This window comes from Lichenostomus cassidix, chromosome 27 (genome assembly GCF_008360975.1).
Source record: "Lichenostomus cassidix isolate B80296 chromosome 27, HeHo_3.0, whole genome shotgun sequence".
NCBI lineage: Eukaryota > Metazoa > Chordata > Aves > Passeriformes > Meliphagidae > Lichenostomus > Lichenostomus cassidix.
Window position 1 is genome coordinate 1,170,296 of NC_139507.1, and position 16,795 is coordinate 1,187,090.

At 50.3% G+C, this 16,795-nt stretch overlaps 1 protein-coding gene across 1 annotated transcript in view; it reads right to left on the bottom strand.

The window, feature by feature from the left end:
- The window catches only part of MYO1D (myosin ID), a 157,031-nt gene that overhangs the window by 71,552 nt on the left and 68,684 nt on the right, over positions 1-16,795 (bottom strand). The window contains exons 16-18 of the mRNA XM_085083545.1: positions 15,475-15,682; positions 1,447-1,670; positions 3-147 (exon numbers count right to left, since the gene is read on the bottom strand). Of these exons, the coding sequence (XP_084939671.1) occupies positions 3-147; positions 1,447-1,670; positions 15,475-15,682 (577 nt within the window). The remainder of the gene's footprint in view (positions 1-2; positions 148-1,446; positions 1,671-15,474; positions 15,683-16,795) is intronic.

Sequence of the window (16,795 nt, forward strand, 5' to 3'; positions counted from 1 at the left end):
ACCAGTGCGATGTAGTTCCCCTGCCAGGCTCTCTGGAGGCCGATGTCAGCCCTGTGGCCCTTCAGCAGCTCCATGGCAGCGACCTTGGCCCTCAGCTGAGGTAGCAGCTCTGGGGGGACACTCCGGATGAGCTCAGCCGCTCTCCACCTGCCACCAAAGTGACCTTGGTCAGCCCCACAGCCCCAGCACGGCCTGCAAGGACTCCTGCTGCCAGAGCAGCACCACAGGGACACCCTCAGAGTCCTTCCCGTGCATTCCTACAGCTGGAAGCTCAGTTGATGCTTCAAGGTCACATCTTACCTCCGACCCTGACTCGTTTGGTGCCACACTCCCCATCCCACACCCACTGGTGCATCTGTTTGCAATGACGTGTTTGCAAACCCATTTTTTGTCTCATTCACAGCATCATTCTCCTTTAACAGCTGAATTTGGCCCTTCAATTCAAACTGTGCTGTGGAACAGGGCAGGGCAGCTCATCCACTGCTCCACACCACACCCCAGCCTTCAGCAGCAGCACCCGAGCTCCAGGATTAATGCTATAAAAAGACTTTTAGCAACGAAAAATCTGTAGTTCTGGTAACTGAGCTAATTCTGAAAGCAGGACTCTCTCCCCAGACAGGCTGTGGGTGGATGGATGTCTCTCCTGAAAGAGACAGCTGGGGAAAATAACAAAGCAGCCTTGATCTAGAGCTGCTTGCTGGAACTGCCCTGCAAGCTGATGGCTGGACAGGAGATCTCTGAATGCCCCTCCAGCCAACATTTCTCTTGTTCAACCACCTTCAGAAGTCATCGTTTTTCAAATTGGAATTGTAACTATTTTGCCTACAGCTTCCCAGAGGGAAAAAAAATCACCAGCCTTTAGATACTGGGAGGTTTAATGAATGTATAAACACCTGTTCTGCACACAGAACATGGGTGACCAGGGGAACATCATTCATTTTACTGTAGAAAACACTGCATTACTATGAGAAATCTTGAGGAAATCGAGAAGATTCTTTTTCTTTTCCCCTTCATCCAGGAGCAGCTGCTCTTTCCTTTGAAAACAACCAAAACAGCCAAGAAGGGTCCAAGGAAACACAATGTTCATCACAATGGAACTACCTGGGACAGTGCAAGGTGCCCTTGCCCATGGCAGGGGGTGGAACTGGATGGGATTTAAGATCCAAACCATCCTGCGATTCTGTGGTTCAGTGGTAAATCTTTGGAATGGATTAATCTGCCTGGCCAAGGGCACAAAGGCCACTGACACCTGATGGATGTCCTTCAGTGCTGTGTCCCCTGCTGTGGGTGTGAGCCAATGTAACAACGGTGATAAACAGCACAGAACACCGTTAGCAGGTGCACAGAGCCAAAGTAACAGGAGTCAGCAAGGATCTTACAAGGCTAACAAGGCGCTCATTTGGTAAGGTTTTCCTTCTCCACACGCCAGGGGCAGCTGGGCTGTACCTGTGGTAGATGTCCTGCAGAGCCTCCTCGAAGCGGCGCAGCACCTTGGGCGGGGTGGGCCAGGGGATGCTGCGGCCGCGGTCGGGCAGCTGCCGCACGTCGCGGAATCGCCGCACCACCTCGCGCAGGTAAGATCGCACCTTGTGGCGCCGGTAGTGCCGCAGGATGGTCAGCGCCGCCCGCGTCCGCCGGTAGCGCAGCCGGGCCAGGGTGCCTCTCCACACCTGCGCAGGGAGAAGGGCAGCGAGCAGGGAGAGAATTGGTCACTTTCCGTACTCTTCCTGTGCTACACGGATTTATGATTTTATTTCAAGGGAAGGGACTTCCCAGTGCCAATCAAATCCAGGTAAAACATGACTGGGAAACACCATGTTTGTGACTGAGATCCCAACACAAGAAAGGCATGGAACTGTTGGAGCAAGTCCAGAGAGGGCCACAGAAATGATGAAAGGGCTGGAGCCTCTCTGCTCTGGAGGCGGGCTGGGAGAGCTGGGAGTTCACCTGGAGAGGAGAAGCTCCAGGGAGAGCTAAGAGCTCCTTCCAGAGCCTAAAGGAGCTCCAGGAGAGCTGGAGAGGGACTTGGGACAAGGGATGGAGGGACAGGACACAGGGAATGGCTTCCCAGTGCCAGGGTTACTTGGGATATTGGGAAGAAATTTACCCCCATGAAGGTGAGGAGGCCTTGGCACAGAGAAGCTGTGGCTGCTCCTGGATCCCTGAAAGTGTCCAAGGCCAGTCTGGACAGGGCTTGGAGCAGCCTGGGACAGTGGAAGGTGTCCCTGCCCATGTCAGGGGGTGGTACTGGATGAGCTTTAAAGTCATTCCAACCCCAACCAGTCTGAGGTTCTGGGAACAACCCAACACACCCAAGGGGACTGAAGACAATGAGCCCCCGAGCAGCCCCAGCCACTGCCAGGGCTGCTCCCCCAAGGAGGCTGTGGGAATAAGAGACCATTTCAGTGGCTGAAGGAGAGAGCTGGGGAAGCAAGGCAGGACAGGGGACAGCGAAGGGAAAGGCAAGAGCAGGGAGCACAAAACCCACAGCAGAAACTGGCAGTGCTGCACTGAGCACAGCAACAAACCCAGGGAGCTGGGACTGAGAATCTCATCCCTGTGTGTGGATAAAGTAATGCATAACACATTCCTTATTTATTCCTTGAAGCCATGAGACACTGAGGGAAGGCAGCAGCCCCTGCACCACAGCTGCTGTGCTCAGCAGTCACTTCTAGCACTCAGTTACAGCTGTGGCTTTAGCTCAGACCTAGTGCAGCTCCAGCCATGCAAAGGCCATTGGAGCTGCTGGGAAGCTCAAAGCTTCCTGGCTAAACCTCACTTGCACAGGGCTTGGATTTCACCCAAAGTGTGCAAGGCTGGATTAAAGCTGGCATTTCCCTGTCCGAGGGCAGAGCAGGCTCTGAAACTCTGCATTTGACAGAACCACCAACTGGGATCCAAACACTGAGCATCCAAAGAGTACTGGGGAAATTTTTTTAAAGAAAAGCAAAGAAGATTTGGATTGCTTGAAATAACTAAGCACAGACAGAAAGGGCACAAAATGTACCTGTAAGGGATGTATGGACAATAAACAAGATCAGCTGGGAAAAACCCTATTGCCAACTTCTCAGTTTTGAATTTAGTAAGAACAGAAATGAGGAACAAAGGGCTCCAGGCCACAATGAAAGAGCCCTTGGGTGTTCCAAAGGAACCCAAGAAAAGACGCAACAGTAAATCTGTGTAAGCTGCTCAAGACTTTGCAGAGCTTCACTTCTGTCAGCTTTTCCCTGGACCATTTGAGACACAGAACAAGGTCCTGATTTTGCTTCCCTGGGCTGGAAGCTGACATGCTGTTGAGGGAAGTCTCTCGCTGTGCTTACTTTTTCCACCAGTCAGACATCCCTGGAACAAAGGCTGGAACAGATTGCCCCGATGTTGTATCAGCTGCATCGCTGCAGAAATTGGCTTCACAGCAAGAGGTGTCACCATTGTACAAACACTGGCCTCCCAAATCCAATTATCCAGCCCAGGCATGCCCCTGGCTACACACACAGTGAACGATTAATGAAAAGCATGTTCTCAAATCAAGTTGTCATAACTGGAGAACCCCCTGCCAGTGAGGACCTTCCAAGGCACCACGGCAGCACCTCAAAGGTGAGGAAACAGTCAAAGGGAACGACAAACTTTTCCCAGGGAATGGGGGACAAATATTTTTAAAGTAACTGTTTTTCTGGCTTGGTTCTTTTCTTTTCTACTGCAGGGCTCATGTCAGCTCAAAGCAGCCCCTCAGTAATGCTGAGCTGCCATGGTGACCTGGCTGCCTGGTGGTCCCACAGAGCCTTCCAGAAACATGGAATGGTCAATCCTAGGGACAAGAGGAGGTGTCAAAGCAGAAAACTCCCTGTTGGGCAGCCACTTTGTGCAGTTGTGAGCAGCAGGACATAGACCAGACAAACAAGGATCACAGAATCATGGAATCACAGGATAGTTTGGGTTGGAAGTACCTTAAATATCATCCAGTTCCAACCCTCTGCCTTGAGCAACCTTCCACTATCCCAGCTTGCTCCAAGCCCTGTCCAGCCTGGCCTTGGACACTGCCAGGGATCCAGGGGCAGCCACAGCTTCTCTGGGCACCCTGTGCCAGTGCATTTCCAGAACAAGCAGTTCCAGGATGCTGGAGTGTTCCTGCCAACACCTTGCTCAGGTTTGAATATTGGGAGAGCACTACCCAATAGACCTTTTCAATTCTCCCCCACCTCCAGTTCATCAGTCAAGAACACTGAGCCCTGTACAATTAAATTTTAAAAAACAGATTTCTAGGGTGAAGTTTTCATGACCTTTAAGAGATTCTCCTGTTACAAAGGTATTGCTCTGTTGTGTGCTGGGGGCCAAACAGGGCCAAACCCCAACAGAAACATCTGTGCATCCACAGTTCTGCTTCTCTCCTTTGGCTCTCTGCACCCAAGGTAAGATCCAAGGGGTTTTTGTGCACAGTTCAGAAGGGATCCAGCAGATCACCCCTCAGACCTGGCAGCCAGAGGCACCTCTCCATTTCCCCTTCAATCCAGCCACATCCCAGCCAGCTGGGGGCTTCAGAACTTGCATTTAGAAAATCTTTATGGCCAGGGTAAACCAGCCTGGGATGGCAGAGCCCTGTGACATCCCTCCCACTGGCAGGAATAAATCCATACTTCCCTTTCCCCCCTCCTGTGGCTTTCCCTGCTGGTTAACCTGATTTCCCATGGGATGAGACTGAAGATCACCCTGTCCTCGCCTGACCTCCCCAGATTGCCCTGATAGCTCCTGAATCCTGAGCCAGCTCCACCCAAGCAGACAGAGGAGCAGCAGCCTCGAAGAGGCCAAGTCCCTTTATCTTTCAGGAAAAATCAGCCACAGGGCAGAAGGAGCTTGAAATCAGAGTGACATTGCTGGAACGGCTTCAGCTGCAGCTCCAGAGCCATCTGCCTCCCCAGATCCCAAATCCCAACCAGCAGACACAGAGCCACCGACTGCCAGCCAAGCACCACAGGCAGAGGACACCAGGAGGGTCTGGCAGCGTTCCAGAGGGATGAGGGGGTGGAGATGCATGCAAGGCACGAGGGAGGGGGCGGAGGATGCGATGGCTCCCAAAAACCCTGTGTGATGACAGTTTTCCAAGTGACCCCTCGGGAGCAGACTCCAAAGCAGTCGATTCTGCCATCCATCAGAGCACAGTCAGGGAGCAAGCAGGAGCAGAGGGACAGGACATGGAATGGATTGTCCCTACAAGGAGAGCCCAAGGAGACATGGCAGGGGAGAGGAATAACCAGCAGCATTGTTAGCTCCTCAATGTGAGCAGGCAGGGAAGGGGCCCATGAGCAAATCAGGGACTCAAGAGCAGAGACATAATGATTATGTCGAAAATGCAAAGAAAATGAGGTTTTTGGCTTTAAAAAAACACCCAAACAGCACCATAAACCAAACAACAAACCAACCAAACAACATCCCCCCATCCAGCTCCCACCCACGGGCTCTCCTCACCTCTTTCAACCCCTCTGCCTTCTCTATGCTTTGTCCTCCTAAGGGTCAGGGGAGGAAAAATTAAGAGGCCAATTGAAATCAGGACTAAAGGGCTGGGAGAGGGGTAGAGAGGGGTAGAGAGAAAGGAAAATGTTGGAAAAACAAAGTCTGAGCACAGTTGAAACTCCTGAACATGACAAAGAGTATTTATTTCTACAGCTGCTCCCAGTGAGGGAGTTCCTTGCTGTTCTTTCTTCACTCTCCAGAGACCTCTACCAATTCCACAGGCTTTTAAATGGGATATTTCATAGAAATATCAACCATGGAATCCCAAGCCCTAGCTGGAAGGGACCTTAAGGATCACTCAATCCCAACCCCCTGCCATCATGGCCAGGGACACCTCCCACTGTCCCAGGTTGCTCCAAGCTCTGTCCAACCTGGCCTTGGACACTGCCAGGGATCCAGGGGCATCCATGGCTTTCCTGCAGCCCCTTTTACTCCTTCAGTTAAAGCCATCCCATAGGTGGAAGTGACCCCTGGGGACATGAAAAGCGCCAGACCAATGGATATCCTTCTGCACAGCCCTGGGTGCTCAGTGATCCCAGCAGCGATCCCAGGGACAATCCCACTACTCCCAGTGCAGCAGCTGCTTTGGCAGCTTCTAAAATTGGGATTTGCACAAAAGAAGTAGAGCATTCACTCAAAGCAGGAGTCACATCCCAGCTCAGGGGAAGCACTGTTTCCTTTTCTTTCCTAAAGAATGTTAAATTCACGTGTTTTTTGATAAAAATTTAATAAATTAAAATTCAGATGATTGGCAGGGGAGATCTGAACATACCTATAGGTTCAGTTTAAAACCTCTGTGAGCTTCTAGAAGAGTTTCTAAGATTAAAGAAACCTCACCCAGATCACATCCATCACCTCAGCAGAACGTAAATCCTCCACACCCATCTATGCATTACAGCCTTGTCTGCAGACTGCAGGCTGTTCCATGCTCTGAATGTGCCATTAAAAAAAGGAAAAAAAAAAAGGAAGAAGGAAAGGAAAGGAAAACAATGAAATGGGCCCTGCAGAGCACAGGGAGAGCCAGCAGAGCAGCCAGGGTGGGCCCAGGATGCTGGGATCGCCTCGCCTGTAGATCTTCCATGGAAAAAGGGATAATCTAGATTTGACCTAGATGCTGCAATCCCTGCAAGCGCAGAAGAATACCCACACAGCTCCCAATCCAAATACATGAGCGAGCAAACAAATGCCCAGGGTTCAGCAAACAAACCCAGCATGGCTAAATTAAACCCCAGAGTTGTATTTTGGAGCAGTTCTGCAAAGAAACAAACCTTGGAAAACTCCTCCATTCCAGCTGCACCACAAACACCTCCTCCCACCACCCTTCCTTCCAGCCCCAACCGCTCCATGATCAATATTCCATGTGCCTCAGCCCATGGGTTGCCCTCCAGGCAGCCCAACTGGAGAGAATCAAACAAACCCCATAATTCAGGCAGGATGAAGCTCCCTGCTCAGCTCTGGAGGCTCTCACACGGGCAGGGTTATTAAATATTTACGTGGCAGTGCAGAGGAGCTGCACGCGCAGCAGCCACGGGGCTTTGGAGAAACGCTCCCATCTGCAGTGATCCCAGTCCCAAGTGCTCCTAAGGGTCACCTCCTCCAGAGCAGGGGGTGATGGAGTGCCTCAGACCCCACTCACAGCCCCCAGCTTGTGATCTGCCTTTTCCCAGTTTGGGTAAATTCAGATCCCATAAACATTTGAGGCAAAGGATTTAAATCAAAGGCTCTCCGTTCTCCCAGATCACCTCAGAGAGCAGCGAGGGGGAAGAGCTGCTTCATTTCCCAAGAGCTGTTCTCTCTTTTCACATGAGTCAGCTGAACAGTGCTCATTCTATTGCTTGGCTTAATAGCAACAATATTGCAAAGGCTGGGAAAGGGAGAAAGGTCCCACTCCGAGATTAATTAGCTGGCACTAACAAGAGTGAGTCCAATAATGAACACAAGATCACCAAAGGAGCCGTGGGTCAGCAGCTCCTAGGTGTGGGATGCAGCCACATTTCAGCTCCAGGTTCCTCCTGCAGCTCCTTCTGTGGCTCAGCCCTGTGCTCTGCGACAGGGATGAGACCCCAAGCCTTGGGAAAGCTCCCAACCACCTCCTGCACGGAGCTGCTGGTCCATGGGTGCCCTTTGTGGTCTGACAGGGCACCCTGTTACTCCATCCTGACTGCACCCTGCATGATTTCCTGCCTCTGGCAACACCAGGAAGCACAGGATCTCCTGAGCTGGAGGGACCCACAGGGATCATCCAGTCCAACCCCTGGCCCTGCATAGACACCCCAACAATGCCACCCTGTGCATCCCTGGCAGTGCTGTCCAAACCCTCCTGAGCTTTGGCAGCCTCAGGCGGTGCCCATTCCCCTGCCAGGGAAGGAAAATGTGGTGAGGAAAGAGGAGACAACTTTATATCAACAGATTATGGGAACTGCCAAAAGTCTTGCATCAGGGAAGCAGAGAAGTTTCCAGTCACCAGAATAAAGCTGCTGCCATCAGAAGGGGGCAGGAACCTTCTCTCATCCCTTGAAAATTCAAGGTAGAGTTTTTCATGTTGAAGATATTGAACTACAAGTCAACCATACATTTCATCATCTCCAGGGTTTATTGCTGGTAAAGGCTGCAAGGACAACCAGAAGCACAGAAAAAACTCCAAACCTACAGAAATTCAATTACCTGGGACACTTCTCTTGGGAAGAGAGGACTGAGAGGGGATGTGACTGATGTCCAGAGTTACAGAATCACAGGATGGTTTGTGTTAGAAGGGACCTTAAAGCCCATCCAGTGCCACCCCTGCCATGACAGGGACACCTTCCACTATCCCAGGCTGCTCCAAGCCCTGTCCAGCCTGGCCTTGGACAAATCCAGGGATCAGGGGCAGCCACAGCTTCTCTGGGCAGTCTGAGCCAGGGCTTCACAGGGAGGAATTTCCTCCTAATGTCCAGTCTAAATCTACCCTTTCAGCTCAAAGCCCTCCCCTCTTGTCCTGTCACTCCCTGCCCTTGCAAAAAATCCCTTTCCAGCCGAACAGCAGACATGAAGCTGGAAGTGCCTCTCCAGCTTTCCTCTCCCAGTGCTGGGTGAAATCCTGCTGTGCTGGTGCAGGACTGAGCAGGTCCTGCAGGGACCCAGACACAGCCAGTTCTGTCCCTGCAGTGCCCAGGGAAGTTTGCCAAAAGAGGCTGCAAAACCTAAAACCTGGTGGGACGTGCCGTGATGTCATGGAAGCAAAATCCAGCAGGTGTTATTGGATGGAAAAACCCACTCCCAGCTCCTGCCATCCCAAATCCAAATATCCAGTGGGACTGGGGAAGTGTTCAGGAGAGATGGTGCACCCTGGCCCTGCTGCTGTGCTCCCGAGGCATGGCCTGGCTGTCACTCTTGGAGACACAGCTATGGTGCCCATGGACCTACAGCAACTGCAGCAGCCTAAAACCTGCATGTACTGAGGGAAAAGCTCTGATCTATTGAGGGAAAACCCCTACAGCTATTGAGGGGAAAACCCTACACCAATTTAGGGAAAGACACAATCCCTCCATCTGTTGACGGAAAACCCCTACATCTACTGAGGGAAAAAACCAAAACCCTATTTCTATTGAAGGAAAAAATCCTATATCTACTGAGGGAAAAAAACCAAACAAAACATCTATTGAGGTAGAAAAAACAAACCCTACATCTATTGAGGGAAAAAACCCAAACCCTACATCTAATGAGGGAAAAACCCTGCATCTCTTGAGGGGAAAAAGAAACCTTACATCTATTGAGGATGAAAACCAAACCCCACATTTATTGAGGGAGAAAACCAAACCCCACATCTATTGAGGGAAAACCCCTACATCTATTGAGGATTCAGCTCCATCCCTAGAGCTGTGCCAGCCCTGCTCTGGTGAGAGCCTTTCCAGAACAATGCAAATACAGCAAAACCAACCATGCAAAGCCCTGGAAAATGTGACACAAACACCAGTGAGACACACTCTGCTGCTGGGGACAGCAGGTTGAGTCATGGGGGAAAATACACAAAACCCATGGAATGACAGAGCAGTTGGGGTTGGAAAGGCCCTCTGGAGATCACCCAGTTCAAACCTCTGCCAAAGCAGGTCACCTGGAGCAGGTGACACAGGAACATGTCCAGGTGGGTCACGTACCCAGGAACCCTTCAGCAAACACAGATCAAGTACTGTACACTTATTTTTGCCCCAGAGCCCCACAACCAGCACAAGTGATGAACTCCCTCCAGGGGCTGCGATTTACCCCAAAGTCTCCTGTCGGGAATGAAGATCCATGCAGCAATTCTCTTGTTACAGGTCCCCCTCTTGTGACCTTGGTATTTTTGCTAATCCCTGGAATTCAGATCTTTCCCAAGTTCAGGTCACTGACCCCTGTTTGTGCTTTTTGCCCTTATTTAGCCCACAATGGCAGCTCTGTCACAGTTCAAACAAGGCTTAAGGACACCTCGAGGTGCAGCAGATCAGAACCTTTGAAAAGGTGGAAAGCTCAGGCACAACAAAAGCTCACTCCCTCCCCTGAAAACAATGTGGAAGCACCAGCAGCAATGGCTGAATCTGCTCTTCCCAATTGGTCTGTGGTACACATGGATGAGCATAGAAAAAAAATCCTCTCCACCTGTGAAAGGCAGAGACAGAACCTGAAATGATTTACAAGAGCAGAGCCACCAAAGGTTTGTTTAACCAACTCATCAGAGCAAAAACATTCTCTCTGATGCTGGCAATAGGCTCAGGGAAGAGTTTAGGGTTTTCTTTGTGTTTTGTTCTTCCCCACATGCATTGGGCATAACAAATAAAGCTTTAAGGTGACTCCAACAGCCATGAAGCTCCAGGTCCCCAGGCTGGGACAGCAGACCCTGGAACAGGCTGCTTTCCTGCTCTCCATCCTCTGCTGGACCATATTTTACACAGTGATGTAAAACTGCTCAACAATAATGGATATTCATACTTACTGAGGTTACAGCCTGTTTACACAGCATTTCCTGGAGCAGGAGAGGGACAAGAAGGTATCCAGGTGTCTACAAGCACCTGCTACTGAAAGGGCAGCATCCAACTCGCCTGCTTTTCCCCCACGGAAAAGTCCCCATTTCTCACCAGTATGACCATTCCTCTGAAGGCAGCTGAGCTGTTGTGGGGCTAAATCGGCAGAAAATTCCCTCTTCTCTTTTGGTTTTTCAGTAAGAGGTTAAGCATTTTTAAAATGCTTTGGCATTTTTTGGGGTGGGCATGGTGGATTTTTTGCCTCAGTGCACCCACTGGAAGCAGCCAGGGGTGTTCCTAGCCCAGGGAAGGAGAGCAGCATGGGAGGAGCTGTGGGACCAGTCGGTGCCAGAACAGGGGACAGAGCCAGCTCTTCCTGCTTCCCTCCACCTGGTCCTGGCAGCTCCCACCCCCTGCTCCTCGGGAAGGAGCCTCAGCATCTCCTGTCACAGCTCCTCCCTTCCAGATCAAAGCCTGGGCTCAGGATACAAATCCACATGTCATTATAGAGCTGCTCCCGCTGATAGTCAGCATTCACAACATTCCCTCAGGACAGACAACGCCTGAGGGAAATCCACTGCATCCCTCTTATTTGGGTCACTGGCCCAAGCCCCCACTGGATTGCTCCTGCCCTTCCTTAACCTGGCAGGAAACACCTCCTGTGCCCATGGAGAAGCTTCTCTGTGTAGCTGAGGCTTCCCTGCTTCCCGAGCTCCTGGGGCTTGTGGGGCTGGAGCAGGAAGGGAAGGTGAAACACGGGATGGTGACACGGAATGGTGACACGGGATGGTGACACGGGATGGTCACACGTCAGCCGTGGCTCTGCGCTGCTCTCCCCGCGGGTTGGGGGAATGTTGCCATGGTGATGGCAGCTCCCGAGCCTCTGCAGAGCCCAGCCGGGCTCCACGGACATGCCGGGATGCCCAGGGACACCTCGGGATGCCCAGGGACACCTTGGGATGCCCAGGGCACATCCCAGGGTTGGCACTGCCCCTTCCAGCCCCGCTGCCCCCGGGCTCTCCCCGCTGCCGGGCTGTGGCCCAGGAGGGGCTGGGCTGCACTCAAGGACATTCCTGCTGCCTCCGTGCCAGGCAGGAAGATTTCAGGAGCGATTTCCATATGCAGCTGCGCCGGCCTGATAAAATGACACCGAAATAGTGCAGTAAATTATAGTGACAGGAGCCATCATCTGCAGAGCCTGCACGTGCCGGCTGCCCGGGCTTTCTTCCCCGAACAAAGCTCTGCTTTGCACAGCTAATGAGCCTGTGGGAGCTTTTCCAAGGGCAGCAAAAGCAGCAGAGCTTCGTGGCAGCTTGGGGTTTTTTTTATTTTTTATTTGCATGATTAACATTAGAGCTGCTCCACTTGCATTCAGGGTGACAATCACAGAGCTGGCAGGAGCACAGGTACAGCAAATAAACCCTAAAGCATCACATGAAGCAGTGACAGTCTCAGCTGGGGCTTCTGAAGTGTCCCTTTGGTGTGACATCCCTGCTGCCATATGGGGTTTGTGACACTGGACACAGCTCTCACTTGCTGAATTCTCCTGGAGCCAGCAAGTTGCCACGGTTAAATCACATCACATCTGCTCACTGCCTGCGTTGGGGCAGAAGGAAAATTACAGCCTGGAATCTCACTGACATTTTACCATGGAAAAAAAAAGAAGCGTGGAAGATAAATCTAAAGGTGAAGACATCCAGGAGATGTGGAACAAAAGAAAGTAAAATGGTCTATTTAAACTCAGAGTCAGTTTTAATTCAATTTAACCAAACTCATAAGCACCAACACAGAAAGGCAGCAGCAGTGTTTGGAGGGTTAAGGGTCACTGGGATGATGATGCTCTCCAGATAATTACTGATCCCTTCTGGAAAGCCTGGTGATTTGCAGGAGAGCAATAAGCCACAGAATACACATCATTAGAAACAGAGCTGCTAAATGTGGATTCTTTCACTTGCACTCATTCCTGGGCAGAAGGAAAACACCCCTGGGCCCCAGGCTGGGATCAGCTGCTCTAAGGCTGCTCCTCACATCTGCCTCAGCTTGTGTCACACAAGTGCCGTTGTCACAACACCACATTTCATCCCCTCTCGTCTTTCCCTTTTTCTAAATTCAAATGTGAGGAACTCCAATGCAACAGAAGCCTCAATTATTTAAAAGAAAATCAAATCATTCTAGACGTGCTCACAGTTTGCCTCCCTCAGCCTTTGATGCTCACAGGCAAAACTACAGGAAGGAAAAAAGAGGAAAACTTAAATTTCCCTGTGAGTTTTTAATGAACAATTGAAAGCAAGTTGAGAACAGAAATGACAAGCAAAATTGCCTTTATGCTTTCAGAGCTCAGAGAAGGTCTCATCAGATCCCTCCTCTGGTTTGATCTGTGATTATTGACTGTTCCCTCTCCAGCACTGCCCGACTTCAGCGGCCCCACCTGCCGGCAGCAGAGCAGGGAGGGATCCCAGACAGGGCTGGGAGCAGAGTTAATATGAAACAAAAGAAATACTGAAAATCGAGACAAAGTCTAGCTTTTTCCAGGTAGATGTGACACTGTACAAGGTATCTAATCCACACCTACATCAGCCCAACAGCTACTCTTTAGCTGATTAACAAGCATTTAATGATTCATTAAGTGTTTCTTGGTTTAGCTGCAAGTTCCAGGACTCTGAAAAGCTGCTCTGCATCTACTTGCCAGCATCTGAGAGCCTGGCTGAAGAACATCCAGTGAGTGCAAGCAGAGAGGGTTCAGCTACAGGAAAGGACATCCAGATTTCTCCAGAGTCCTCAGTAGCTTGAGCACTGGGGAAGGAGTTTGGCTTTTCCCCACAAATCCTTTATGAGCTAAGTCAGAACCTCCCTGGAGATTTCTCACAGAGAAATAACAAGAAGATGCCTCCCTGTCCTACTTCAATCCTCTATGCAGACTCTTGTTGGTCCCTCTCCACCTCAGGGAGAGCAGAACACAGGGCACAGAAGTTTGTGAATCCACAGCACAACGTGTACCAGCATCTTAATTTCCATCACTTTTGCCGACTGTGGCAACAAGGAAACCCCCAGAAGCACCACAGTTATTCTACACCTGATGCCACACAAAACCATTGCAGCAAAACCCCTCATGGAACCAGGAAGTTGATCCATTACTCCTAAGCATTTACCTTCCAGGAGCAAAAAATTTACCTTCCAGGTATTTACCTGGTATTTACCTTACAGGAGCAAAAAATCCTTTGCCCTGCTCTCTTTGAGGTTGAGCCCAGTCCAGATTCCAGCCCAGACTGTGTAATTCTGGAGTTGGCAGCAAACTCACAAAACTGCCAAGTTGGTGCTAAAATTGTGCCTCTCCCTGGATTTATCTGAAGGAGGAGCTTGGAGCTCACTGAGCCATGATCTGCTCCCACAGCCACAAAGCCTGGGGCTCTTAAATTACTCCCCAGTAGCTGCACCTTGCAATTTGCAAGAAGGTCACCCCTCAATTCCTCTGTGGTTTAATAGGAAAGCTGGAGTCACTTGAGAACAAGGAGTTCCCCCTGCAGCTTTATTCCACAAGGAGCTCATTAGCTCACCCCATTCCACTTCGGGAAGAAAGAGACTCTGGGTTAGAGCCACGGCCCAGTGACCTCCCTGAAACACCAAAGCGGCTCCAGGCAGGGAATTCCTCCCAGGAAACCCCGATGAGCACGGGGGAAGCACAGCTGAGGATCCAGGAACACCTCCTGGGCTGTGAGGGGCACCACAGATCAGCCCCAGGCAATCCCAAGAGAATAAGGCAGACAGAGCTTCTGGAAAAGTGCTGCTCTTTCCAGGGAAGGAAGCTGGGAGATGATGTTGAGTAGTCCAAGGAAGCTCAGCAGCAGGACAGGCTCAGAACAGGGAAGAAAACTCTGAACCACAAAGCTCAGAGTCAGGCAGGGCCTGCATCCTCCACAGCCTGAGCTTGGCCTTTCCAGAGAAACTCACTGCACAGAAAAGGTGCAGAATTCCCCACTAAACACAGACCATTCAGCACAACAAGTACCAAGAGACCAACCCTGGACGTGATCCTTTCTGCTTCCATACTGGTCAAACTGGTTGGCTTTCCAGGAAGGGAATCACATCCACTGCACTGCAGACACCAAAAATGTGAGTGTTCCACAGAACTATCAGGGCTTCCATGGGGGAACTTCTCCTTCAGGCTCTGACTCTTTCCTAGGAATGATTCAGTCTATCAGGTTTGGAGAGTTTGTGCAAAGCTGTGTTCCCTGCAGAGCTTTAGAGCAGAGCTTTGGCTCTGTCAGGTTTTTACACCCATCTGTCAGCAGTTTCTATTTGTGAGGGGCAAGAATGAGTTCAGAGGTTCTGCTCTTTCCCAAGTTCCGAGAATTTCACAGAAGATACGCATTTGAAGAACTTTGTTTCTAAAAGTCTTGAACTAATCCACAATCCCCGTTAGAACAAAGTCAGCCCCACCACTTCTACTCTTTGCCAGACAGACCTCAATTGTACAAACAGAGTTTTCAGCAAGCACTGAAACCAGGGAATCACATGATGGTTTGGGTTGGAAGGGACTTTAAAGGTCACTCCATTCCACCCCCTGATATGGACAGGAACACCTCCCACTATCCCACGGTCCTCCAAATCCCTGGCCTGGGACACTTCCAGGGATCCAGGGGCAGCCACAGCTTCTCTGGGCACCCTGAGCCAGGGCTGGGTGGGACTGTCTTTAAGGTCCCTCTTAACCCAAACCAGCCTGGGATTCTGGGATTCTACATTTCAGCCATAAAATGCTCCCAGGCATCCTCTTTCCACTGCAAAAAGAGACAGTTTTTAAACAATGATGAACAACTTTTTAGGTGCTACAGCTCATGGCAAGCTCCCATCACACCAAAGCTACAGAGAACACCACGGGAAGAGCTCTGTAAAAACCAAACTGCAGCATTCTGGAATCTGTGCAGCAACAGAGCCAGAAGCGAGAGCAAGGGTGGTTCAAGGAACTTGAGCTGAGTTTTCAAGGCAGTGGAGGCTTTACCTTCTGCAGGAAGAGGACAATCCTGACGAGCATCTTGGCGTGCAGCTCCTCCAGGGTGAACAGAGTCCGCGGCGTGCGGATGAAGAGCTTGGTCTTGCCGTAGGCCACGTCGTGCTGGAAGCCATGGCACTCAATGAGCTTCTTCACAGCATCCTTGTCTGAGGGGAGGTCATGGTTGGGCCAGGTGAATTCTGAGATCATCTTGTACCTGGAATTAAAAGGAATGTAAATTTACAATTGTGAATTTGGCACCGAAGTGCTTGAGAAGGCCAAACTTTAACAGGTTTTAGAAATAATTATCAACTAAATTGTAGTAAAACTGAATATAGGTGGAAGAGCCTCAAGACATTCCTCTGTAGGAATCATGGTTCTCAAAATACCAGGAAAATGAATATGAGATGCATGATTTTGCGAGATGCTGAAAAATAGTACTGGGAGGAGCTCAGCTCATCAGCATTGAACTGATGCAACAGGACAAACTCAGCATTAGCCTCCTGCAGATTTGTCTGTTCCATTATTCACACCTTCAATATCCAATTTTAATTTTTATTTGTTTGTTCGGTTTTTTTGTGAGGAATGAAAGCTTTGGTTTGTTCACATTCTGCATAAGGAGCCACCTGCAACCAACTGCTTTGTCAGAAAACCTGGATGTAAAAGTTCTGCAAATAATTTTTTCTCGTACATCACTTTGGGAGCAATTTCTAACAAACCCTGCCACTTCCCCCAGCAGCAGAGCTTTGACTGCCCCAGCCTGTGCAAACACTGCCTGTAACTGTGGGTCAGCCATTCCTCCCAACCTCACTCTCCAAACTCCTTTCTCCACTAAAGAGAGATTCAGACTGGAACTAAGACATCTACAAATCAAACATGAAGTAGTAACAGGATCAGCCCGAGCTCCCTGTAAGATTTACCAGCCCTGGAAATGCTGATTAGGGGAACCAGCGTTTGCAAAAAGCAACAATGAATTTTCTGCATAAGATTTATGGACACAATAAAAGCAGTAATAGACGTTTTCCCTGGGATGGAAGCCGCAGCCGTGTTCTAAATAAAACAAGCACTCAGCGAGCTCAGCCACTTCGCACTTCAAAGCCCCTAGCCAAGGCAGGCATCAATCTCAATGCCTCAGACACTCTCAGTTCTCAGTTACACTTAAACGGCCTCACAATCACCCTTTTCCTGGGAGTGGCGGCACTGCAGGAGGCTCAGAACAGCCTCAAAAGAGCCTGAATGGAAACAGATCCCAGAGGCGCGTTCATTCATCAAATTAGCCTTTGGAATACGCTGTGGAAGAGGGGAAAAATAGAGGTGCACACTGAGCCTA